This window comes from Dreissena polymorpha, chromosome 5 (genome assembly GCF_020536995.1).
Source record: "Dreissena polymorpha isolate Duluth1 chromosome 5, UMN_Dpol_1.0, whole genome shotgun sequence".
Lineage (NCBI taxonomy): Eukaryota > Metazoa > Mollusca > Bivalvia > Myida > Dreissenidae > Dreissena > Dreissena polymorpha.
In genome coordinates, this window is record NC_068359.1 from 123637494 (window position 1) to 123662981 (window position 25488).

The 25488-nt window shown below is 35.7% G+C and overlaps 3 protein-coding genes across 5 annotated transcripts in view; 2 read left to right on the top strand and 1 right to left on the bottom strand.

Moving 5' to 3' along the window:
- The window catches only part of LOC127880797 (sodium/bile acid cotransporter 5-like), a 65039-nt gene extending 60529 nt beyond the window's left edge, over positions 1-4510 (top strand). Inside the window, exons 3-4 of the mRNA XM_052428230.1 lie at positions 489-660; positions 3275-4510. Coding sequence (XP_052284190.1) covers positions 489-660; positions 3275-3984 — 882 coding nt within the window. The 3' untranslated portion in view covers positions 3985-4510. The remainder of the gene's footprint in view (positions 1-488; positions 661-3274) is intronic.
- The window catches only part of LOC127880801 (trafficking protein particle complex subunit 13-like), a 122059-nt gene extending 102980 nt beyond the window's left edge, over positions 1-19079 (bottom strand). For all 3 annotated transcript variants that reach the window (XR_008049745.1, XR_008049744.1, XM_052428237.1), the window contains exon 1: positions 18994-19079. Coding sequence is in view for 1 of the 3 variants with exons in the window: in XM_052428237.1 (XP_052284197.1) it covers positions 18994-19036 (43 nt within the window). In the remaining 2 variants the exon portion in view is untranslated. The remainder of the gene's footprint in view (positions 1-18993) is intronic.
- Positions 19080-21007: 1928 nt separating this feature from the next.
- Positions 21008-23925, top strand: LOC127880805 (uncharacterized). The gene is made up of 3 exons (XM_052428242.1): positions 21008-21665; positions 22321-22543; positions 23246-23925. The coding sequence occupies exons 1-3, from the start codon at positions 21345-21347 to the stop codon at positions 23674-23676; spliced, it is 975 nt and encodes a 324-aa protein (XP_052284202.1). The 5' UTR covers positions 21008-21344; the 3' UTR covers positions 23677-23925.
- Positions 23926-25488: the final 1563 nt, after the last annotated feature.

Below are 25488 nucleotides of genomic sequence, written 5' to 3' on the forward strand. Positions count from 1 at the left end.
AATTCTACTTTCTAGTCCCCAACAGCTTACAAAAGCTCAACACCTAAATATACACTTTCTATTCTCTAAGCATTGCCAGATATAAATTCTTCTTTCTATTCTCCCAACAGCTTACTAAAGCTAAACACCTAAATATGCACTTTCAATTCTACAAACATTGCCAGATATAAATTCTACTTTCTAGTCCCCAACAGCTTACTAAAGCTCAACACCTAATTATGCCATTTCTATTCTCCAAGCATTGCCAGATATAAATTCTACTTTCTATTCCCCGACAGCTTACTAAAGCTCAACACCTAATTATGCACTTTCTATTCTCCAGACATTGCCAGATATAAATTCTACTTTCTTTTCTCCTAACAGTTTGCCTCTCACCCAGTACAATTCTACTTTCTATTTTTTCAAAATTGCCACATAATTTGCCCCATTGGTGCAAAAAGGTACCATGTGCCTTCTATTATAAATTCTATTTTCTAATATCCTGACAGCTTGCCTTTGGCCTTGCGATGATTCTACCGCTGGAGAAGAACGTGAGGTTTGGCCTGCTGTGCGTGGCGTGCGTGCCCGGGGGAGGGCTCGGACACGTGGCTGTCATCATCAGCAACGCCGACCTGCCCCTCAGCCTCACTATGAACCTGATCAGCACCGTTACCATGCTAGGTAAGGCATAATAACCCTTTCTCACTCAGAAGCAAATATAAAATGGCTGTATGAAACCAGCATTGAACCAGAACAGCCTGCGAAAAACTTGCAGTCTGTTAAGATTTTATGCTGTTTACTGCTCACCAGTATCTTAGGGTTGGAAATGAAGCATTAAAAATTGAATCCAGTAAGAAAGGTCTTTAATTAAATTTAACTTTTTAACGGACTGAAAATGCGTCAAAATATACGTATCTAAGAGGTACAGGGTTAAAACAGATCAGCATATGAGAAATGCCATATATGTATGACCCCATGATTCAATCTCGACACGCAAGTCAAAAAAAAGAAAACATGTCTAATTTTTATCACCCCAATATTTTTGCACTTAAATGTGCTCTGTAATAGTAAAGTGTATTAATGATGCTATTTGTTGCATCATCTAAATTACTTTTTGATAACGCCTGACTGCTGTCACCTTCCTGCAAGATGGAAAATCGTAATCGAAAAGCAACTATTGTAAGACGCGTTAATGCGTCAAGTATATGCCGATGGCTGCATAATAATTGCAGGCACTATTTGCGAAACAAAATTATTTCTATTAGCCATCGCCTGACTGCTGTCACCTTCCTGCAAGATGGAAAATCGTAATCGAAAAGCAACTATTGTAAGACGCGTTAATGCGTCAAGTATATGCCGATGGCTGCATAATAATTGCAGGCACTATTTGCGAAACAAAATTATTTCTATAAGCCATCCTATTATAATATTTCCTTGACACACAGATGTCTAGGGTCCCCACAGTTGGCGCGAAGAATAGCTTTCAAAACTTAAATAACCAAGTTCACACTTTTCTTTATCAATGTTTGTACTTTCATGGACGGGTGTTGTAGGTGTCAAAAATCCTTCACAGCTCAGGTGAAAAAAAAATTACACCTTAAATTGATTTAATCTTATTTGCTTGGTTTTGCCATAAAGAATTTAAAAAAAGATGCTACATTATTAGGTCACTTTCAATGAGACTTATTCTTTTGAAACTTGACTTATACTGCATATAATTAATTTAAATAAATAAAAAATTACTGCTATTATAAAAATTCATTTAAAATGAATATTCAAGATTTAATGCTGAAGTTTGTCTGTACTTGCTCCCTTACAACAACTTTGACCCTTTGCATGCTGGGAAATTTGTCATCTGCTAAATGTTGTCTGCTAAATTTCTAAAATAAGCATTTTCTTCATTTTTTTTCAAAGAATACTATCAGAATAGCAAACAGTTTGGATCCTGATGAGACGCCGCGTTCTGTGGCGTCTCATCTGGATCCAAACTGTTTGCAAAGGCCTTTAAAATCCAGTTCCCGCACTGAAAGGGTTAATATTGTGTTATGTTCCTTTCAAATTGCTATTGCATGTGCTGATTTGAGTTGATACACTTGCAGGGAACTGCAATTTTAAATTCGTACCATTCAATATCTATTTTTCAATACTATATAATAAATGAATATACATGGATGTAACTTTTGAAACACAATTAATAAAACTGTTTTTTCATTTTTTAATTCAAAATAATTTTGCTTGTTTTTTATATAGTCATTGATAATAAAATATATTATAAAATTAATGTATTAAATAAACTGTTATGAATGATAAGTTTTTTCTTTGTTATCTGACCTTGATTCAGTTTTTGCAACTTGTTACAAGGGTAATAAAGGTACTACCATGTTTGTTTCAAAAACAATCTTCATTCTCGACATGACAAACTGCATTATTAACAACAATTATTGAACATTCAAATCCTGGTTTGATCACAAACACCTAAGGGACATCACTCTAATAAATATTGTATTATTCAGAGGCTTTCCTCAACTTCCATCAATCAGATTTTCATGAAACATGATCTGACACCCCCCTGTCATTTATGATTCATGAAATCTCTTCAAGCCAATAAACAACAGTTTATATAATATTGGAATAAAAATCTTAAGTTTGCACTAAATAAACCTGAATTATTTGTGCAGGATTAACTTTATAGCTTGTTGATGGGGCTGTTTAAATTAAAAGGATAAGGATAATTGCCTAATAAAACAGTTAAGAAACAATAAAAACAAATGCTCTTCATACAAACTTACCTAATCTGCATTGTAATTTTATTACATCAAACAACTTAAGTGGAAGGGTTTTGAAAAAACATCAGTTATTTATATTATTAATTTTCCAACCAAATCGGACAATAAACCAGAATTTCTTGTGGATCACCTTGATAGCTTATTATAAATCCTGCAGTAAAAGGGCATCATAACTTTTATAGTCTGTAAATGCAATTTCCTTTGTAACATTACGCCACACATATGGGTTTTACTAATTTCTAGCACAATACGAGCTTGGTTCTGGAAACCTGCACCAAATGCATGTGTGTAGAGCCTTGTATAATATAAGCATGTGCAGTCGACACTTTCCGCTTTTGTAATTTTTTTATTTTTAGAAAGTCCCTTCAAACTGATAATGAAGTCTATGCTGAAAATGGGCTAATCTGGGACGACCCTTTACGCACATGCTTTAATCCAAGTTTTACCAGAGTAACGCTAATATTATGACTACGTCTGTTCTTTGAATCCATTTTACGCCTTCATTCCAGGTACGGCGCCACTTTGGATCTTTGTCCTCGGTCAATACTTCCAGCAGACGGAAGGCTCCAAAATCATCCCCATCTACAACTTCGAGATCTGGCTTGCCTCCACCTTCTTTGCCTACACCGCTGGACTGGTCATTAACCGGTTTAAACCGAACATCGCTGAAGCCCTTCTTACGTGGTTTATAAAACCGTTGCTTCTATTGACCACCATTTTGTACATTACCGTCGGGGTGTATATAAACATGTACGTGTTCGAGGCGGTGAACAACTGGACCATAGTGGCGGCAATGTTGTTACCTCTGTGCGGAGTGCTAGTGGGGTCAGTACTTTCCATAATTTTCAAACAAAAATCAAATTTTTGCAAAACTATAGCGGTGGAGACGTCTAGTCTGAATTGTCTGATAGTTTTAGCAGCGCTGCGATTCTCGCTCAATCAACCCGATGCAAATATAGCGTCTGTTATTCCAATCTGGGTCATGTTTACCATTCCTGCCCTCTACGTGATTCTCGCTGTATTTGGATTGCTGAAAGCTCGTGTAGACACGTACATGGAAAGCCGGAGGAAAAATCAAACGCGACAATACAGCATCGCGTCTGGTATTGTTAACCAAGCAAATATGGCAGCGCTTTCTGCACCATTGTTTATTACCGAAACAGTTTTGACAGATGATGACAACCAATCCACACTCAGTGAGAAAATAACTGTGTTATAGTGGTGAGATAACTGTGTTATAGAAGTGAGATAACTGTGTTATAGTGGTGAGATAACTGTGTTATAGTGGTGAGATAACTGTGCTATATAAGTGAGATAACTGTGTTATAGTGGTGTGATAACTGTGTTATAGTGGTGAGATAACTGAGTTATAGTGGTGAGATAACGTATTATAGTGGTGAGATAACTGTGTTATAGTGGTGAGATAACTGTGTTATAGTGGTAAGATAACTTTTTATGGTGATTAAAATAACTGTTTTACAGTGGCAAAATAACTCTGCTATAGTGGTGAAGTAACTGTGCTACTGAGGTGAAATAGTTGTGTTAAAGTGGCATAATATCTCAGGGGGTTTCTGCTATTTAAAAAAGACCGTAAAACCGACCCAATCCCACAGCAAATGGACCTGATCCCAACTGAAATTGTAAAAAAATCCCTTTTTAAAAAACTGTCCTGATGTGTCAATATTTGTTGATAAAAAAATCCACATGATTTTGGTCTATTTTGTTAATAAAAAAATTCCCAAATTTGCCATTTTATTGATTTAAAATATCCCAATTAGACCAGATTCCTATTCCCAAAATGGCTTGAAAAACCCCTGTAACTGTGTTATAGTGGCGAAATAACTGTGTTATAGCTGTGAAATAATTGTGTTATAATTGTTACATTTAGATTAAAGCTCGATAGCCTGTCTTGTCAAAGGTAACATTTCTAATATTGCAATACAATATTCAAAGAATAAACAATGCCCAGCATCAGTTTCTATGTTTTACAACAAAAATAACTCACATGAGTCATGCTCTGCAGTCATCCATTTGTGCAGGTGCATTAGTTCTAGTTAACCCTTAAAGCGCTGGAGCTGAATTTTAAAGGCCTTTGCAAACAGTTTGGATCCAGATGAGATGCCACAAAACATGGCGTCTCATCAGGATCCAAACTGTTTGCTATTCTGATAGTATTCTTTGAAAAAAATCGAAGAAAATGCTAATTTTAGAAATTCTGCAGACGACATTTTAGCAGACGACCAATTTCCCAGCATGCAAAGGGTTAAGGCTGTGCAGTCAGGGACAAAACTTTCTGCTTGTTTGTATTTTTCATTTAAAGGAAATCTCTTCTCAGCAAAAATCTAATTAAACTGGAAAGTGTCATCCATATTAGACAGTGTAGACTGCACAGGCTAATCTGGAACAATACTTTAAGCAAATTCATTAAGCCCCATTTTGCCAGATCAAGGCTCATTCATATCTGTAACTCTTTCATAAGACGGGCATAGGGCAAATGAATGTTAGTGCTTTGGTCTTGTATTCTCATGTTATAAGTGCATCCATAAGTCTGGTAAGTGTAGGTTATCAAAGGAAAAAGATATTAATTGAAATACATGTCATTTGTTGGTTGAAATGATGAATGACATTTACCTATGTGAACCAATGTGTTTAACTGAAAGACAATAATTATAAGCGAGCAACATTGTTTCGTAATTTGTTTGATTTAAATGTGTATCGATTGCTTTATTTAGAAATTATGGGTTGCAAACTTGTCATTATTTTCTAACATTAGACAAAATTGTTTCGATGTGTGGCATCAACAAATTGTGTTTTAGGGAAAATGCAGAGATGACATAAGGAAATCTATCTGCAACATGGTCCAATTTGTAGGTATCAATGGTATGTCATACATGAGTTGTGGCATGCAACAAATGGTCTAAATTGCTATATGCGGTCAGCCTAACTAGAGACTAAGTCTACACATCTGTACAGTATTTTTTTAACCCATTTATGTCTAGCATCTAGAAAAAAGGCCTTGGCAAACAGCGTAGACCCAGATGAGACGCCGCATGATGCAGCATCTCATCAGGGTCTGTGCTGTTTGCTTAAAGGAATTTCTGTAAGAAATATTCTAAATATAGAAATAAATATACTAGACATCCCTAATTTTGGAAATAAATTTATCTAATTTAGAAGGATGGGAGAGTCCACTCGGCATAAATGCGTTAAGTCAGTCCCTGTCTGCTAATGAGACTGCAAAATCTTTCGTGGCTTTATAGGGGGCAGCACAGCCCCTGACCAGACTCAGGAGGTTGTATGGGTTTGGTCTAAAGGTACGCTGGCTGTATATTGCACAAGACCCTTTTTGCATGACGCGCTCAAATGTTATGTATGTTACATTGTCTATGTATCTGTCATAAAGGGATCTTAATTGAATCTCTCAATTACTCTGAATACATATACCTTCTTTGAGTATGTTTTACATGCAAATCCATACTAAATGTTCATCTACATGTTTTGTCTACCACATATGTAACAATATATAAACATATATGTGAAATAAACTGTTGACCAGTCATTAGAACTGATTACTTTAATCAAAAAGATTTTATGGTTCAAACATTCTCTATATAATAAGGACCTCAGCTGAGAAAGTCCTTTAGCTGTGCCGTCTAGGCAGGCTAATCAGGGAAAACACTTTCCGCCTAGAGTGGATTTTTGTTAATAAGAGACTTCCTTTAAATGAAAATTTCTAAACAGCGAAGTGTCTTCTTAGATAAGCCTATGCACACTGCACAGGCTATTCTGGGACAACACTTTATCGACATGCTTTGAGCACCATTTTCCCAGAGCAAGGCTTAAATATGGAAGAAGAGGGCCACGACAAAAAAAAATCATCAGTTCTTCTATAACCATTGTACAGCCATATTTCCAAACAAGACCATATTTGTTCTCTTCAAATTCCTTGCCAAATCAAACACACATTTGCCAGCAATCTCTGTAATTTGCTGGCTTCTACATAGGAAATGTACAGTCATTAAATTCTCTCCAAATAAAAGGCTTTGTTTCCATTGACAGTTACTATGACAACTCTTCCATCAGGAACACATGCCATACACACTTACATCATAATTACATCTGTACATGGAAACTAAAGCGTTGTGAAATTCAGATTCAACAGTTGCATGAAACTCTGGGCTCTTATGTATTAAAGAAGCAGGCCTTTTAATTACTTACCTTTTTGAAGAAAGGTACCAATTAAACTAGAAATATGGCACGGCAGAAGACGACACATATCCCCACGCCGCATGTTTGACCCAGGGGGCGCCCCAGGGTTGGTAATGGTGCCATGCATAGTTGAGATTGACTGTATTATTATAAGAGATGTTCAGTATCAATTTGAACAGTGTAGAAATGAAGAAGTTAATGTAAAATAACATAAAAAAATTAGTGAAAATCTCTGACATGGCCCCACCCCAACCCCCATAACTTTTAGATCAAAATTCCAAATAGTGCAGGGTCGCTCATATGCTCATAGCTACCATGTGTGTAAGTTTCAAGGTTCGAAAGCTATAAGTGTAGAAGGAGATAGTGGCCAGGACAGACGGACGGACGGCAGAGATAACCACAATATCCCCACCTTTTTCAAAAAGCGTGGGGATAACAATCAGGAATTTTATTTCTGACATATGTTATATCGAGTTAATACCATAGTATATAACTATATATTTGCTGTGCCTTTGCAAATTATCATATATCTATTTGCTAAGTATTCATTTTACTTTACCATTAACATTATTTCAGTTCTGACTATAAGCTTAACTGGAGTGCAGCAGAAAGAAAGGTCCAGAGAAAACAAGGCTATTGTCAAGCAATATGGTCCCCTACCGGCTCCAAAATTTGTCAGAAATTCCACCATTTTCAGATTATTATTATTTTTTGGTTGCCATAGCAACCACAATTTTTAACGTAGGAACAAAATGAAATGACGTGTATAATGTCCATATTGCCATCTATCCATGTTGCAAATTTCATGAAAAAATATTAAGAACTTTTTAAGTTATCACAGGATCCAGAAAACCACCATTTTCAGCAGTATTTCTAGTCTATTTGTTGCCATAGCAACCATAATTTTTGACGTAGGAACAAAATGAAATGACATGCATAATGTCCATATTGCCATCTATCCATGTTTCAAATTTCATGAAAAAATATTAAGAACTTTTAAAGTTATCGCAGGATCCAGAAAAGTGTGAAAGACAGACTCTAGAGCCACAGACAGACAGACAGACAGACAGAGTGCAAACCATAAGTCCCCTCAGGTGAAACCGGTAGGGGACAATAAGCCTTTCTCACTGAGAAGCAATTCAACAATGTCTGTAAACAATCAGCATAATACCAGGACAGCCTGCGAGTAGATTGCCGTCTTTTTAGGTTTTATGCTGTTTGCTGCTCATCAGATTTGAAATGTTTGAAATGACACCTTTAACATTTGAATCCATTAAAAAAAGTTCTCTAAATTTATTTGATGTGTTAAGGGACAACAAATGGTTATTTGAGCGGTAAAGGGATATTTCTTTGCAATAACACAGACTCGGTATGGATAGGCAATATTAGCCCAAGCATGTCAAAGCTTGCCTCATAAAAACAAACTCTGTTTGAAGAGTATAATCAGGAACAATTTATGTCAGGCAACAAAAGAAATTTATGGAGCAGTAAAATCTAAGTAACAAGTGGCCATCAGTGTCAGATAAGTCAGATCAATGGTCTGCCAAGAGCTGGTATTGATTTCATGGACCTCACTTAGCAAACATGGCCATGTCAGGTTTTCTACAAAGAAGTTTTAAGAAAAATATATGTCTGTTAAACCTTTTTATCATACCACCGCATTGATATCTGTCTGATATAATGTTGCCTGATATATTTTTTTATATCATGGTCAACAGGAAGTTCTTATATCAGTCATGTGTAGAGGATGGTCATATTACTTGGAATCAACTATAAACTAATAATTATTTTTAGTAAAATCGAATCAGAATCAACAAAACAATCAATTTCATATCAAGATGTAATATGTTTTTAATACAAAATGTAACACATACAGCGAAAACATTTTTTACAAATATTAAGCGCGCGTGCTCATGACCTCATTATTAACAGGTCATACGACAAAAGTCATATATTTTGCTGCTAAAACTGCAGCTTTTTAGCGATTTTTTCATTATTTCTTTAAAATTGGGGATGTAGAGGTATGATAAACAGAAAAAAAGGTTACTGCCTGATCTTTTTGTAATATATCAGGGTCAGCACGAATAAAATAACGGATCGGCAAGCCTCGCCGTTATATTATTCTAAGCCTTGCCTGATATATTACAAAAAGATCAGGCAGTAACCTGTTATTCTCTATATCACTTAGATACGTATTTTGACGTATTTGTAGTCCCTAAAAGTTAAATTTAATTAAAGGCTTTTCTTTGTAGATCCAAGTTTCAATTTTAACCCTTCAATACTGATAAGCAGCAAACAGAATAAAACCTGAACAGACTGTGTGTTACTCACTTCAGTTGGTACATGATCAACAAAGAATAATGTAACTCAATGCTCACTTCAGTTGTTACATGATCTACAAGGAATATTGTAACTCAATAATCACTTCAGTTGTTACATGATCTACAAGGAATATTGTTACACAATGCTCACTTGAGTTCTTACATGATCTACAATGAATATTGTAACTAAATGCTCACTTCAGTTGTTATATGATCTACAAGGAATATTGTAACTCAATTCTCACTTCAGTTGTTATATGATCTACAAGGAATATTGTAACTCAATGCTCACTTCAGTTGTTATATGATCTACAAGGAATATTGTAACTCAATGCTCACTTCAGTTGTTATATGATCTACAAGGAATATTGTAACTCAATACTGACTTCAGTTGTTACATGTTCTACAAGGAATATTGTAACTCAATGCTCACCTCAGTTGTTATATGATCTACAAGGAATATTGTAACTCAATACTGACTTCAGTTGTTACATGTTCTACAAGGAATATTGTAACTCAATGCTCACTTCAGTTGTTATATGATCTACAAGGAATATTGTAACTCAATACTGACTTCAGTTGTTACATGTTCTACAAGGAATATTGTAACTCAATGCTCACTTCAGTTGTTATATGATCTACAAGGAATATTGTAACTCAATACTGACTTCAGTTGTTACATGTTCTACAAGGAATATTGTAACTCAATGCTCACTTCAGTTGTTTTATGATCTACAAGGAATATTGTAACTCAATACTTACTTCAGTTGTTACATGTTCTACAAGGAATATTGTAACTCAATGCTCACTTCAGATTGTAAGACAATGTTGAGAAGCAAAAAGTGCTTACACTTCACAGACAACAATTGCAATTAAAAAATATAGCATCATATTTTAGGGTGATCAAAATGTTCATAGAAATTATGCTTAAAACAACAGCGCATTAGTCCATGGGGTGTCAAATTAAAATTGAAATTATAAGTAAAGCATTAAACACTTTGTATGTAAACCTTTTTTCAATGTTTTTAATATAATTTTTTAAGATCAAAATAAATTTATTAGAACTGTCAGTCTGTCATTGCACGGCATTTGCACAAACAGATGCAGCTCTATATCAATGGGAGTTAACTCCATGTCTTCTTAGAAAACATTTAACTGGATTGATGATCTTTAGAGGCAAATTAACCCTTCGCATGCTGGGAAATTTGTCATTTGCAAAAATGTCGTCTGCTGAATTTCTAAAATCATCATCTTCTTCACTTTTTTTCAAAGAATACTATCAGAATAGCAAACAGTTTGGATCCTGATGAGACGCCACGTTCTGTGGCGTCTTATCTGGATCCAAACTGTTTGCAAAGGCCTTCAAAATCCGGTTCCAGCGCTCAAAAGGTTAATATTCCTTGATCAAACGGAAGGTAAACATGTTAACCAAAAAAAAGCATTTAAAAAGTGCACTTACATTTTTGTATAATCGTTCGAAAAAAATTATTTACTCTAATAAAGAAGTTTGTCTGCAGCAATAATGAAAATTGTCATGTGCGTCATTTCATGTTATTGTATGCATGTTTTCAATAACATGTTGTTTGTTTTGTCGGGAAACAGTTTTATGTACCTGTTACGTTACATGAGAGAGCTTTCTTTTGCTGAACATGTTCAACAATCACTCAGTTTAACTAAACCAGTTCAACTCAATACACAAGAACTAGTATTCTTGCTTTTAAAGGCAAAAAGATTTCAAGGATTTAAGATCGCCTGCAATACAATTTAAAGATTGATGACAAGAAACATGTTTCATTATTATGACAATTGTCATACATGCCATAAATTTTCAGACCAATTCCGGGACATTGAGCTAAATTTTCCGGGACTTTTTCCGATTTTCCGGGACATGTATACATATATATATATAGACTTATATGCATTTATGGCACGCATTTTTTTTCACATCGTAAATTGAGTACATTACTAATAAGTATGTTGTTAGCATCTAAATCGATTTTATGCATCGTTGATTTTCACAGGCATTTCATTAATCTTTTCTAAGTGTATGATCTCCATCGTTAATTCGATCTTTTTTTGCCATGTTTGCCCAGTCACAATTTATTTTCGTTGAAATGATGTAAGCGGCAGGTGCACCAACTTTAAATCGTATAATATATCTGCCTAATAGGCGATTCGCATTTTGTTTAATTAGTATACGTTACAATAATTGTTTCAATAATTATTTATCGTAAAGACCATAAAGTTACACTTTGTTTGTTTTTTTATAAATTTAATATCGCATAAAAATAAATGTTTTCATATACAAACTGCAACAGAACTATGCATGAAATGCACAATTTCCACGAGGACAACATCAATGTTTTCATCAAAAGTCTCCGAAGTAACGGTCCACGATTTTATCGTGGAGGAATACACAATACGGACCGATTTGTGTGGCATAACAAAGCCACTAAAACTATGGATTGATAGTGACACGGGGTTATTCACGCATGACTAATTCACAACCGCAAGAATCTTCAGATGTGTGAACAACTCCTTTGCCCTTACGCAGAGGGAAATTATAACGTAGTATATTAAAGCCAATTAACCACATATTAATTACACAATGCCGCCTTTTTGGTTTGACTGCGAACTTGAGACAATCGATATGATAACAGGACCCCTGTTAATTGATCGATTTTGACACGTAGCGTAGTCACCTATTCGGTTGGGCATTGTCATGGAGACGCTGCGGATTAGTGAGAACACCGACTCGAGGTGCAGTTAAGCATAAGATAAGGTACATGTATATATGGATTTTGTAAAATCCGGGACATTTGACAGATTTCCGGAACTGCGGGACACGTCCTTCATTTCTGGGACAATCCCTGACAATCCGGGACGTATGGCATGTATGCAATTGTCAATAATTCATGAGTACAAAGTTTGTATTTTTTTATTTCACATCAAGTGTGTTTTCATTTACTGTAATCTATAAACAAACTAAACTATAAAAATTACATGATTAATAAAAATTTCATGGCAATGTAAAATGAAGATGTCACACTTTTTTTTTAATGATTTTGATCAAAAAATAATTGTAATACACAACCGCCTGGAACAACAGCAAAAAGAGAATAACTAAATTTTAAATACATGGTGATCCCACAAAACCAGCTGTGAATGTGAGACCAAAAACAACCGCATAATTATAAACAATAATTGAAACAATTGCAATAAGATGCTGTTTGCAGGGGAGACCAGCGGAACATTCAAAGAACATGCCAAAAAACATGAGGCTGACATGGGACTGGAGACCATACAAAGTTGGCTGTGGTATTATTTATTGTTGCAGCAAATGCATAACTTTTTTTGCTTTATAAAGCAATTAAGGAGTTGGGATATATTGTAAAAGTTTTTAATTCAAACTCAAAATAGTCAAATAATCCCAAACATTTATTAGATGTCCATCTATGTGAAACTTATAAGATTATAACCTTGCTTGAACATATCTATCTAAGAATATAAATGAATTAAAAGTAAAAAATGCTGAATGTAATGTATCTGGTCCACAATATCCAGGGGTTAAGGACTTTAAAAATAGAGTCCTCGGACTTCTCATATTCCACAATTAAAGTTTACACAAAAACTATATTTCCTTGAGCCACAGTCTAGCATAACAACACGCACCTGCTGCATGAAATTGATATCTTCCATAATTGATATTCTTTTAAAAAATGTATTTAATTCAATGATAAACAGTCTAACTGGTCAGAAAATACAGGTTTTATCAATCATTTATTTTTCAATCATCTTGCAAGACGAGAACTTTTGAGAAATTCACAGGGCCTTCAAGAACTTCAATCTTCAATATGAGCGGACTTATAGTGTAATTTTTTCCACTGCTGTTGAGATCAAATAATTTATTTTAAATATTTTTTTAGCAAATTATTTCATTTAAAGATTCAACAACCCTTTTAAAATTATAGCTGGAGCACTGCAGGCAAGTAAATATTTCAAGCTTTGTGGTTGTTAATTGGCTTTAATATACTACGTAAACAATTAAAAGCAGGTTATGTTCGCACGTTTAACTGACAAAGAAGTTGAGTAAAAAAATTAAGCATATAAAATTGTCATCCTCACTAGGTTTATTTCTGTTTTGTTATAAATGTTATAAATTATTAAAAGTATAAACAGCTACGCGTTACAGATTTTTTATACAAAAGAACAGATCTCAAGGTTCTCTGCACTACAAAGTTTTTATGCGGCATTGGATACGCCCACGCGATTTCTGCAGATGATGTGATGTGACACAAAAGCAATATGGCCTTCTTTTCTAACACAAAAAACATGTGGCTTGTATCTAGTAGCGGAAGTAGTAATTTTTAATTTGACGTTAAAAGATTTAGTGTATTTCAGATAAGCTTTTGAACTTACCAATATATAATGTGAAAAAAAAATGCGTACCAAAAATGCATTATATGTCTACATATATCGCTATATGTATACATGTCCCGCAAAAACAGCAAAAAAACCTATATGGGAGCAGGGCTATAGAATTTCGCATAGAACGTGTGAGATACGTAATGTAAATTAAACGATTTTCAGTTAGCCTACGGTACGGAATTTTTTCCCCGATTTTTTGCTTCAAAAACTTTTTTCCCCCGATTTGTTTGCTTCAAAAAGTAGATGCGCATTATACATAAATGCGCGTTATACACAGTGTTATACGGTAACTCTTTTGACCTGTTAATTCTTTTCAGCTAAATTCAACAGTGAAAAATGCGCATAATATCACTTTAAGCTTTTTCTGTATGAATTTGCCGTATGAAACATTTTATCAACCAGAAACAGCATAGATGTTTAAAATATGCAGGAACGCGAAACTTAATATTTCCTGTCTACAGCCATAATGATGAGGCTAGAAAACAAAATACCTGTTCGGCATTGCAGGTTTTTCGTGTGTTTTTCCTCCTTTTTTTTAGGAGGAAGTTTTCCAAAATATAGGGGGAAAATGCAGACGCATTTGATGGGGGAAGCCTCTGATATTCTGCGGTAAAAAATGCAGATTGAAGGCCCTGCCCCCCTTTTCACTTCTTTATTTGGGGTGCTGTAACCTAGGCCATCCTTAAAAAATTGTTTGTTTGGCATAACCCGACCCAGGTAAATTTGGGTGGGGTCGGTAGTAGGGATTTTATTTTTTTTTTGTATTTTTTTTTCTGACATTGAACTCCGACATATACCAAACTGAAAGGTAATTATCGAATAAATCTCCAAGTCTTCTGCCTCATGAAAGGAAATTGGAAAAGATTTTTCTGCACCGTCCGTATCACCACATATGTATTTGTAAGTCTATTTTTTCTATAAAGAGCTTCTTTTCATTTACTTATTTTTTATACGACTTTTGCCATCGGCCGTTATATTGTAGGCAGACAACAATATCAACTGTGTATTCCATTATCTGCCCATGAATGACGCAATATTACCCGAGAGCGAACTCAATGTTGATTGGCCCGCTACCATATGCGCTTCAAATTGTTCATGGAAATAAAGAGAAAAATAGTTTAAAAAAAACAGTACGTATTAAAATGGCGGATGTTTTCAATGAAATTTAACGAGATTTAAGCATATTCGCAAATTATATTTTTCTAGAGCGATATTCGCTATACTTTCGCAAATGGCGAACGACAGCGCGAGCCCTGTAGTAGTGAGCATTTATTCCAATAAAAACACGTTCGCAATGCTCGCGCTGTCGTTTGCCATTTGAGTCATTTGCAAAACTATTGAAAATTTGGCTCAAGAAAAATCTAAATTGCGAAAATCTAGTAAAATTTCGTTGAAAACATCCGCCTTTTTTAATCCTGACTGGTTTTCTATATTTGTCTCTTTGTTTCAATGAAAGTGTTTGCAATTCGAACAGTTAATGAAACCCGGTCTGTACCCGATAAGACATTGCTTGACCTTATTGTTTATGAAGTGCACATGGTAGCTGGCCAATCAGCATTGAGCTCGCTTACACATGACATGACGTTTTCGAATGAAACGTAAGAACAGGTGGAGCTATCAGAAATTCATTGGGTCAGATGTTGTATAATTTGAATACACATTTAATATTGCCGTCTGCCTCCAAAATAGCGACTGGTCGGAAAGTCGTATAAAGAGATAAGCAAATGAAACAAAAACGTGACAATACCCGTCAATAAAATTTCTAAGCTGACCACTTTTTATCTTTCTACCGAATATTTACCGATATGAATTAAAGAGTGATAATTATCCCCACGCTTTTTGAAAAAAAGGTGGGGATATTGTGGTTATCTCCGCCGTCCGTCCGTCCGTCTGTCTGTCTGTCTGTCTGTCCGTCCGTCCTGGCCACTATCTCCTCCTACACTAAAAGCACTAGAACCTTGAAACTTACACACATGGTAGCTATGAGCATATGTGCGACCCTGCACTATTTGGAATTTTGATCTGACCCCTGGGTCAAAAGTTATAGCGGTTGGGGTGGGGCCGCGTCAGAAATTATCACTCATTTTTTTAGGTTATTTTACATTTACTTCTTTATTTCTACACCGATTCACTTCAAATTGATACTGGACCTCTCTTATGACAATACGGTCAATCTCAACCATGCATGGCCCCATTCCCAACCCTGGGGCGCCCCGCCCACATAGGCCACACCCACCAAAAATTTCCATTTACTATAATTTTTTCATTTCTACACGGATTCACTTCAAATTGATACTGAACTTTTGTTATGACATTAGGGTCAATCTCAACTATGCATGGCCCCAATCCCAACCCTGGGGCGCCCGCCCACATAGGCCACACCCACCAAAAAATTCCATTTCCTATAATTTTTTCATTTCTACACGGATTCACTTCAAATTGATACTGAACTTCTCTTATGACATTAGGGTCAATCTCAACTATGCATGGCCCCATAGCCAACCCTGGGGCCCCGCCCACATAGACCACACCCACCCAAAATTGCCTTTACTATAATTTCTTCATTTCTACACCGATTCACTTCAAATTGATATTGAACTTCTCTTATGACAATACAGTCAATCTCAACTATGCATGGCCCCATTACCAACCCTGGGGCGCCCCGCCCACATAGACCACACCCGCCCAAAATTGCCTTTTACTATAATTTCTTCATTTCTACACCGATTCACTTCAAATTGATACTGAACTTCTCTTATGACAATACGGTCAATCTCAACTATGCATGGCACAATTACCAACCCTGGGGCGCCCTGCCCACATATGTCACACCCACCCAAAATTGCCTTTTACTATAACTTCTTCATTTCTACACCAATTCACTTCTAATTGATGATGAACTTCTCTTATGACAATACGGTCAATCTCAGCTATGCATGGCCCCATTACCAACCCTGGGGCACACCTAGGTCAAACATTCGGCGTGGGGATACGCGTCGGCCTCTGCCGCGCTATTTCTAGTTAATTAATTAGTTTTATAATGATAATATTTCACATCTCTGCCGATTGCCGAATTGAATTGAACAGTGATAATTAATTAATTTGTTTGTTTTACTCACAAACTATCCTTAACGACAGCAGCGTATTTTAATTAAAGGGATACGAGAAAAACAAGAGCGGTTTAATTGTATTTAAAGTCTAATTAATCGCATATGCATATGTCAAATAAATAGGAGACTCAAATAAATACCGGTACGCGTTTTGTTCATTGCTATTCTAGATATCCTTGAAAGAGCATTCAATTAAATGATGCAAATAACCAGAAAGGATAAAAAGCGGAAAGGACAAATTTAGCGGAAAGAAGTCTCGGCGAGCAAATAAAAAAAAAAAATTTGGAAAGTAACAACAACAAAAATTTAGTCGGGCCGATTTTAGTGGATCGGTTGGGTTATGTCAAACAAAAATATTTTTAAGGATGGCCCTATAAGCACTTGTGAAAGCACTGGGTGACTAACCCTATAATGTTTCTTCACAGATATAGGATGTGTGAAAAATGTGGGAAATAAACATGTGCCTTAAACTTTTACAATAGGAATTTGGGTCAGAGAAAACATCCATAAAAAAGCTTTGCCTTACCACGAAATACTACGGCGACTTTATCTTGATTGTGAAACAGATGGTAAAAGCAACAAGGTTGACAAATGGATTTTAAAGTGATTATTTGTTTCAAAAACATTCATTCAAGAAATAAAAAAAACTAAACTTTGTATCGATAAAATTCATCTTTACTTGTAAAATATTTGTATAAATCACATTCTTTTGAGTTTGACAGTTTCCTTCACTACTACTATACAAACTTGAAAATTATGGAATAAAGGGTAACATCTTAAAATGGATCCAATTGTTCTTAATGGAAAGAAGCCAAAGTTATTGTTGAAGGTGAATCCTCTTCTACATGCACAGTAGACTCAGGAGTGCCCCAGGGTACAGTGCTCGGTCCTCTACTATTTTTGTGCCATATCAATGACCTCCCAAAAAGTGTAACATCACAAGTACGTCTCTTCGCCGACGATTGTCTTTTGTATCGACCAATTAACTCTTTTAAAGATCATATCAACCTACAAAAGGACTTACATTCACTTGAAAAATGGTAAAAAAACTGGGTAATGAGGTTTTACGAAACAAAGTGTTATCTCATGACAATGCATAGACAACGTGTACCATCAACATTTAACTATTCTCTGAACAACCATTTTTTTTTAAAGATGAAGATAATCCATATCTAGGAGTCTAGATCAATGGAAACTTAAAGTGGTCAACACATATTAATAAAGTCTGTAATAGAGCAAGCAGTATTCTTGGATTCATCAGAAGAAATTTAAGACACAACAACAAAAACTTCAAAGGTCAGGCATACATATCACTAGTATGTTCAATTTTGGACCATGCAAGCATTGTGTGGGATCCATATCTTCAAAAAGACATTGATAAACTGGAAGGAGTACAACGGTGTGTAGCCCGTTTTGTCTGTAACAACTTCAAAAGCAAGAGCAGCGTAACAGAAATGCTCAAAGAACTGAAATGGCAACCATTGAAGGACCGACGTAGAGACCAACGATTGGTCTTCTTCCACAAGATCATCTACGACCTGGTGGCCATCCCCGCTGATAATCTTCTAGAAGTCAACAAACACTCACAACATAACTCTAAATCTAAATCCATCAAACTGGCAACAAGTAACACTGACATTTATAAATACTCTTTTATTCCGCGTACTATTCGGGACTGGAACTCGTTACCAGACAGTGTAGTGACTTGTACAAAAAGTGATCAATTCAAAAGTGTTCTTATTTAATCTTGCTATTAACAGTTTAACATCAAAGGGCACACAGCACACCCTCGATAAGTTTTGCTCATAAGTGAGCTAGTTTCGAGTACCATACAGATACAGATTCAATGGGAATAACTTTTGAACAACACTGTGGCATAACATAATGCGCATGCGCACAAATTCGCTTTATCGAAAATATAATTGTGAATACAGCGAACCAAGGTTTACGGCGATTTATGTTACGTCTACGTTACATTAAACTTTAATTGTCAATAACATCCGAAATATTTCTTTATCCGAATTACATGACATATCAGATATTGACGTTAATACCGCACAAGCTCGCACCAAAAGTTTGCAAGCATATGCCATATGATTTCATTAATGTATTATACATATATCGACATGCTAATATAATATGACAATCAATAAATCCTACCTTTCAATGCCAATAAGTGTTCTTTTTCTCGGTTACCTTCCATCTTGAAAGCCGAGCTCGAATTTAAAAATGCTTGTCATGACAAGGCTACACACAACTACAAAATTCCGCGAACTTAAACCGAATTTTCATTCAGTTCATGAAATGATGTAGTTCTGGCTTCCATAACTTTAAATGTCGCTTTTTATGATTTTTGACTGGCGCGACTTTATACAGGTCTGTCAATACTATATAAACTGTACGCTGAAGTTTCTTTAGCTAGAAATGATGCAACAAATTATTGGGGGGCGGGAGTTTGCTGCCACTTGTTGCAAAGGGGACCTACTCGTACAGACCATATAAGACTGCATTCATGTATCATTACAGCAACACATCAACCTAACGAAAAAGCAGAAGACTGATGTTGAGAGATGGTCACAGATCTACTGTGAGCGCATCATCTCATCTCGAACAGGCAAACTTTCAGTAGCAATAAAGTGGGTATCTAAACTATGTATCTCCCCTCATAAAAGGTCCTCTTTATACTTTTAGTGTTTTTTTTGCATGACCAAGTAAGCTAAACAATTACATGAATTGACACTAAATAATGTTAGAAGAGCAAACTAATTAATGAGAATGAAAAATGTATATAAGTTTTGTTCGGAACCTGTATATATGTGCATTGTGAGAATAACACTGATTCAAGCTATCCTCAAGAAGAATCCTACTTAGAGAATTGATCCGAAGCAAACGGATACAGCCCCCAGACAACAACAACAACAACATCAAAACAATTTGCATTGGCGAAGATTGTCTTAAATTAATGTCTTAGCAGAATGTTATGGGATGCGGTATAGGTGCATGCTCCACCAGAACATTTGTTTCTTCTTAGATAATCTGAGGTGCGTTTTGGCGTATATTTAAAAGAAATAGATATGTTTCTTAGACCATTAGCAGAATTACATTTTACTTTTATGATTGTATAAAAAATATTGATGACGTTGATTGTATAAGCTTAGTTTAACTTTAAAGCGTCACAAATAAAAATGACTTTTGCTTGATCATGCTTTGTCGACAATTTTTTAAGAACTTGTTGAAATAATGAGCTGTTCTGAATAGTACCAAAATACCTATTACGTCTTATAAAAAAGGCGAATAAATGAAATTTCGCCTAACAAATAAACGTCCATCATCCCTAAAAATGAAGCTTTTTCAATAAAACTAATCGACGCTTTACGTGACATCAATAGACAATATCGAAAGAAATGTTCAAAACACGCACACGATTTTAAAATTTTAATAGCTTTATTTGACAGTCACTTTGCGCCGCGTTTCCATGACTGATGTCCAGGGTAACACATGAGGCTGTTATATGAGCAATGCTGCCAATTTAGCATAGCAGGTGCTTTGACAAAATATGTATCAATCTATCAATGTGGTAAAAGGCTCCATTTCAAGAAAAAGGAACCCTCTACTTTTGGTTGAGGTTGTCTTGAAGTCTGGAGGACCTCCTTTCGTCGATCCTAACCAAGCTCCTCATACACCAATATACCGATTTAAGATAATAATAGCCTAGCAGGCTTGTGGAAAATTACTGACAATGACTACGTGAAGTAAGTCGACAGGGTACCATGTCGTTAGTCATTTTTAAACAATTGCCGAGTTTCCATTTCCCAAAGACGGCGTCAACGAACGTTGTCATTTTTCGAGTCCCATTTCTCGAACGGTTTTTATCGGTATATATCAGTCACCACTTACGTTCAACTCGGAAAATGTTCTATTTAACCCATTTATGCCTAGCGTCTAGAAAAAAGGCCTTGGCAAACAGCGTAGACACAGATGAGACGCCGCACGTCCAACGGGAGGGGGCACCCCTCCCATACCCTCCCCCTCCGCCGCCCCAATGTCAATTTGCTTCCGACACCCCTGACATACATGTTTAGGCAAGCGCCTTTTATGTTTCAAGGACCCGACACTTTGTCGTCAAAGTTTATCATTGTGCGCAGATAAAGTAAATCAATACACGCCAAACACACCAATAGAAAACTATTTTAATGTTTACGTCCGGGTTGTGCTTATATCTACTCTATTAAGTTCTTAACGCCGACTGTACATGTAGTACATGTATAACGTATACTTTTCGTATGAATTTCTATATCTGCTATTCGACTCAAGGAAGAGTTTAAATGCACGTGGAGAGTATTTTACCGACTTTAACCATTGATATTTACGAGTTACGATAGTTATCAATGACTAAACAATCAATCACTACGTTTTAAATTTCATAAGGACGGAACATTTATACATGACATAAGTGTATAGAGCTTTAAATACTGTTTTCCGAAGTGAAAGTGCATCTGAACAGCGTTAACATGTTTCATACAAGAACATCGATTTGGCCGTGGACTTTCATAATATTGCTGATAGTTTCGGGATCTTTTGCTCAAGAGACGGGTAGAAGTTCCGGAAGCAGTATGCCGGAGCTGAGCCCAGACGAAAAGTACCAAGACATATTTCCTCTAACGAAAGAAAACTTCACTGAAAGTGTTCTGGGTTCAAAAGATGCGTGGATAGTGCTTTTCCACGAGGGCTCGGTGAATATCACGTGGAAAGCCATGGCTGCAAAGTCGCGGGGACTGTTCTGGATTGGAGCCGTGGACCGCAAAACGGAACACAAACTTGTAGATAGTCTGGTGAGTAGACACGCCTTGTAAACATCCGCCACCGGACAAAATAGTGATATGTCATATTCATAAACAAATTGGTTTACATGTTATGTACGTAGTTATATTAACAAATAAGTTCCGAAACAGTATGTCTATTCGAATAAATGTGTATACAAAATAAGACAGACGTTTTTCACACAATATTTGTATACATAAAATAGTTTCAAGCACTCATGCTTGATGCAAATTGTTCAGCAAGGACCGCATACATGAAAAATAAAAACGAAATGAATTCGATTGTTAATAGTTACTATATTATACGAATAATTAATGATGTTTTGAATTTGGTGATAAAAAGTAAATGGCATGTTGTTTATAGACGTTATGACGTCAGAGATGAGAGAAAACAACGAATATAGTTTTCAGTGTTTACTTTTCGAACATCGACATAACTGCCTCATGACCGCTTAAACAGGTGTGAAATGACGTTCGGTGTGAAATTTACTGACCGCTTAGAACAGTTAACCGTTATACTCATGTGTAATAAAGGCTGATTTTCGTCGCTGATAATCGAAAGTGACAGCATACCCCAGGTGACCGCTGTACGACGGTGACCCCTTAGTCAGATTGGATACTGTAATTCAGTCTTGAATCACATATAAATTAAAAAGCTATGTTACAGGGCTACGATCCTGAGCAAGGAGTCGCCCGGTTGTATCCATACGGGGGTAAGAGCACCAAAACCAAGCATTGGAAGAGCTTCGAAAACGAGACCAACGCAAGAGACGCGGCGATCACGTCACTTCCGGACACTGTTATGACTTTTCAGACCGAGAACCTGAACGATATTCTCCTCGAGTGTTTCATGGCGAGGCCGTCGAAGTTTCCCGTCTTCATATTGCAAGGTCCAGTTAAGAGTCTCACAATTATATGTGATAATGTCTTGCATTTGTAATTACTTTTACAGTGGCATTGCTGTTACAAGCATTTTCTCTACGTGCCCATGAATGTGTCTTTTCACGTGGACTCGAACGAATCTTGTTATGCAACGTACTAATCTTAAGGTGTCTTACCATGCTAATGTAAAAAATATCAGGTTGCCTTCACGTGCCCACGTGCGAATCTTTACTAGCGCACGCGTAAATCTTTAGGTACTCTACTCGTACACGAAAAGAAACATGTCACCCCCATGCCACCGCCATGTTGTACACTATCAAGTTACGATATTTAGTAGAAAATTTTAGCAAATAATGCTAGATTATGTTTTAAACCATATTCGCACTACTATTAAATAACAATAAATAGCAGTATCAAAACATATTTCATTTACAATTTAGCTGTAAAAGTTTTGACTTACTGTAAATTTACAACTTTAAAACAACGTGTATCGTCTCACATAACATGGAACCCCATTGTTTCAAATGGCACAGTAATTTAGCTGGATTTAATCCATTGGTAGCAAATAGGAAAATATCGTGTATGGTGTAATTTTTTTGTGTTGATAAGGCATGTGAACATCCACCACCATACAAAATAGTAACCAGACATATGAACGTAGAATATATTATTGACCTAGACTGTATATTCCGATTTGTTGTATATTCCAGATGCCACGAATATCTATCCATACATCAGGGCGTTGGCGATCCGTTTTGAGAAATATTTTACCTTTGTTAAGGTCGTTAAACCCACAGCAGACGACTTAAAAGCTATCGGATTACCAGAAGCCCCGAGATCTTTACCCGAGTTATTTATTATTACAACAAAAGAAAAGATGATTAATGCATTTAATGCTGTACGTTTTGACACAGACAAATTTGGTGTTTCGAGCTACACGAATATCATGGAATTCCTGTTTGCTATTAATAACCAATATAGGCACGAGTTACCCGGGGATAACCGCGGCAGCAGCCAACAGGAAGCGGAAATGGCCGATGTTGTTGCGATAGAGACAAAGCGATTCGATATTATTTTTCCGACCATGAGCACTAGTGGAAGATCAAAAAGCAGTTCCTCAGAACCAAAAGATGAACTTTAGCTTTCTAAGCGAGGATTTTTCGTAGACGTGTTATCGTTATTTTATGTTCAACCCGAAAACATTAGGCAATGCATATATATCTTGTCGACATTGCCGATGTAACAATAATTGAAAACAAGGTGTCGGCATTTACATTTATCAAATGAACTCTGACATTAAGCCAAACTGTATTTCTGTCTTTAATTATATTCTTCATATATTTGTTATTTACTGCTATGAATGTTTATAAATGCTGTAATGCAAACAGTTTTTACCTTATTTTGAGGAGTTTTTTGTTTAAGTATCAGTGGGACGTGGCCAAACCGCAGCGTATGCATAACTAAAACTAACTGTTCAAATACCGCAGCATATGCATAACTAAAACTAACTGTTCAAATACCGCAAAGCTAAAATGCGGTACGAAACACAATTAAGCTTTTAGGGCTAAACAATTCATATATTTCCACTAAGTCGATTTTATTTCAACGAATAATGATTTTTTTTGCATATTACATACATTGAAGCATGTTATACATAGAGAATTTCATGTTGGTATATCACAGGTATTTGATGGATTCATAACTATAATTGTAAACGTTCATTTGGGAGCAATTTATATAGTTCAACATTTGAAAAACTTAAAAAAAACAAATACCTTGTATATACTTACTACACTTTCATTTGTAAGTGTGTATATAAATTATTTATAAAATATTGCACATAAGAAAGTTAAGCTTAGTGCTAATATACAGACTTTACAAAATACCTATGTGATAAACAATGTTAAAGGGATCTTTTCACGGTTTGGTAAATTGACAAAATTGAAAAAAATTGTTTCAGATTCGCAAATTTTCGTTTTAGTTATGATATTTGTGAGGAAACAGTATTACTGAACATTTACCATAGTCCAATATAGCCATTAAATGAATCTTTTGACGATTTGAAAAACTAAAAATTATAAAGCGTTGCAACGCGAAACGATTGAATAATTTGGAGAGTTCTGTTGTTGTCGTTTAAATTTACGAAACTACGAATATTGCTTATATAAAGTATAAAATACTTACTCATTGTAGATCCGGCGGAATCCGAGAGGGCTTATGCGTTTTTACTTCAGACTAACTCCAAGACTCCGGGGGTCACTGGTTCGCGCCCTGGAACCGGCTACTTTTTTTACTTTTTTAATTTTATTCTTGATTTTTTACTGGAGCTTTTAAGATTCAAGGTTTACATTTATCAATATAAAAAATTTAATGACAAACTTGAAAATATGCCAAAATCTGTGAAAAGGCCCCTTTAATATTATGACGAGTAATGTTGTTGTAGCAGATGTCAATAAATATTTGCACAAAGGACCTGTCTCTTAATTATGCATCTGCTAAGTGTAGTCCTATATATTCTAAAAGTGCATCTCAATTACAAGGCAAACATGTGCAGGACTTTTGTTTGCCTATGACAATGAAAGACACACGGTTTCATTTTGTGGGTTCGTAATTCCAAGTACAAATTCCTGAAATGTTATCGGGTAAGATAAGCTTTGTCTTCTTCCGTGAAAATTTTTTATAACAAATTTTACGATTTCTTGGGTATATAGACAGTACAAGAACCAGAGCAATTTTTTTTACCTCATTATAACAAAATCATCATAGACTATTGGCACTAATTTTCTTCTTAATCATAACACATTTCGTGCACAAGATTCGGTGGACTATTCTACACCGTTACCACCTGTTATATGTACTTTTAGTTAGGTTCAACACCAGTGCAAGAACTGTGTTCGAGTGAGTATTAAACACATTCTGAATTCCATTTGTAGGACATGCTGGCATGTCACTG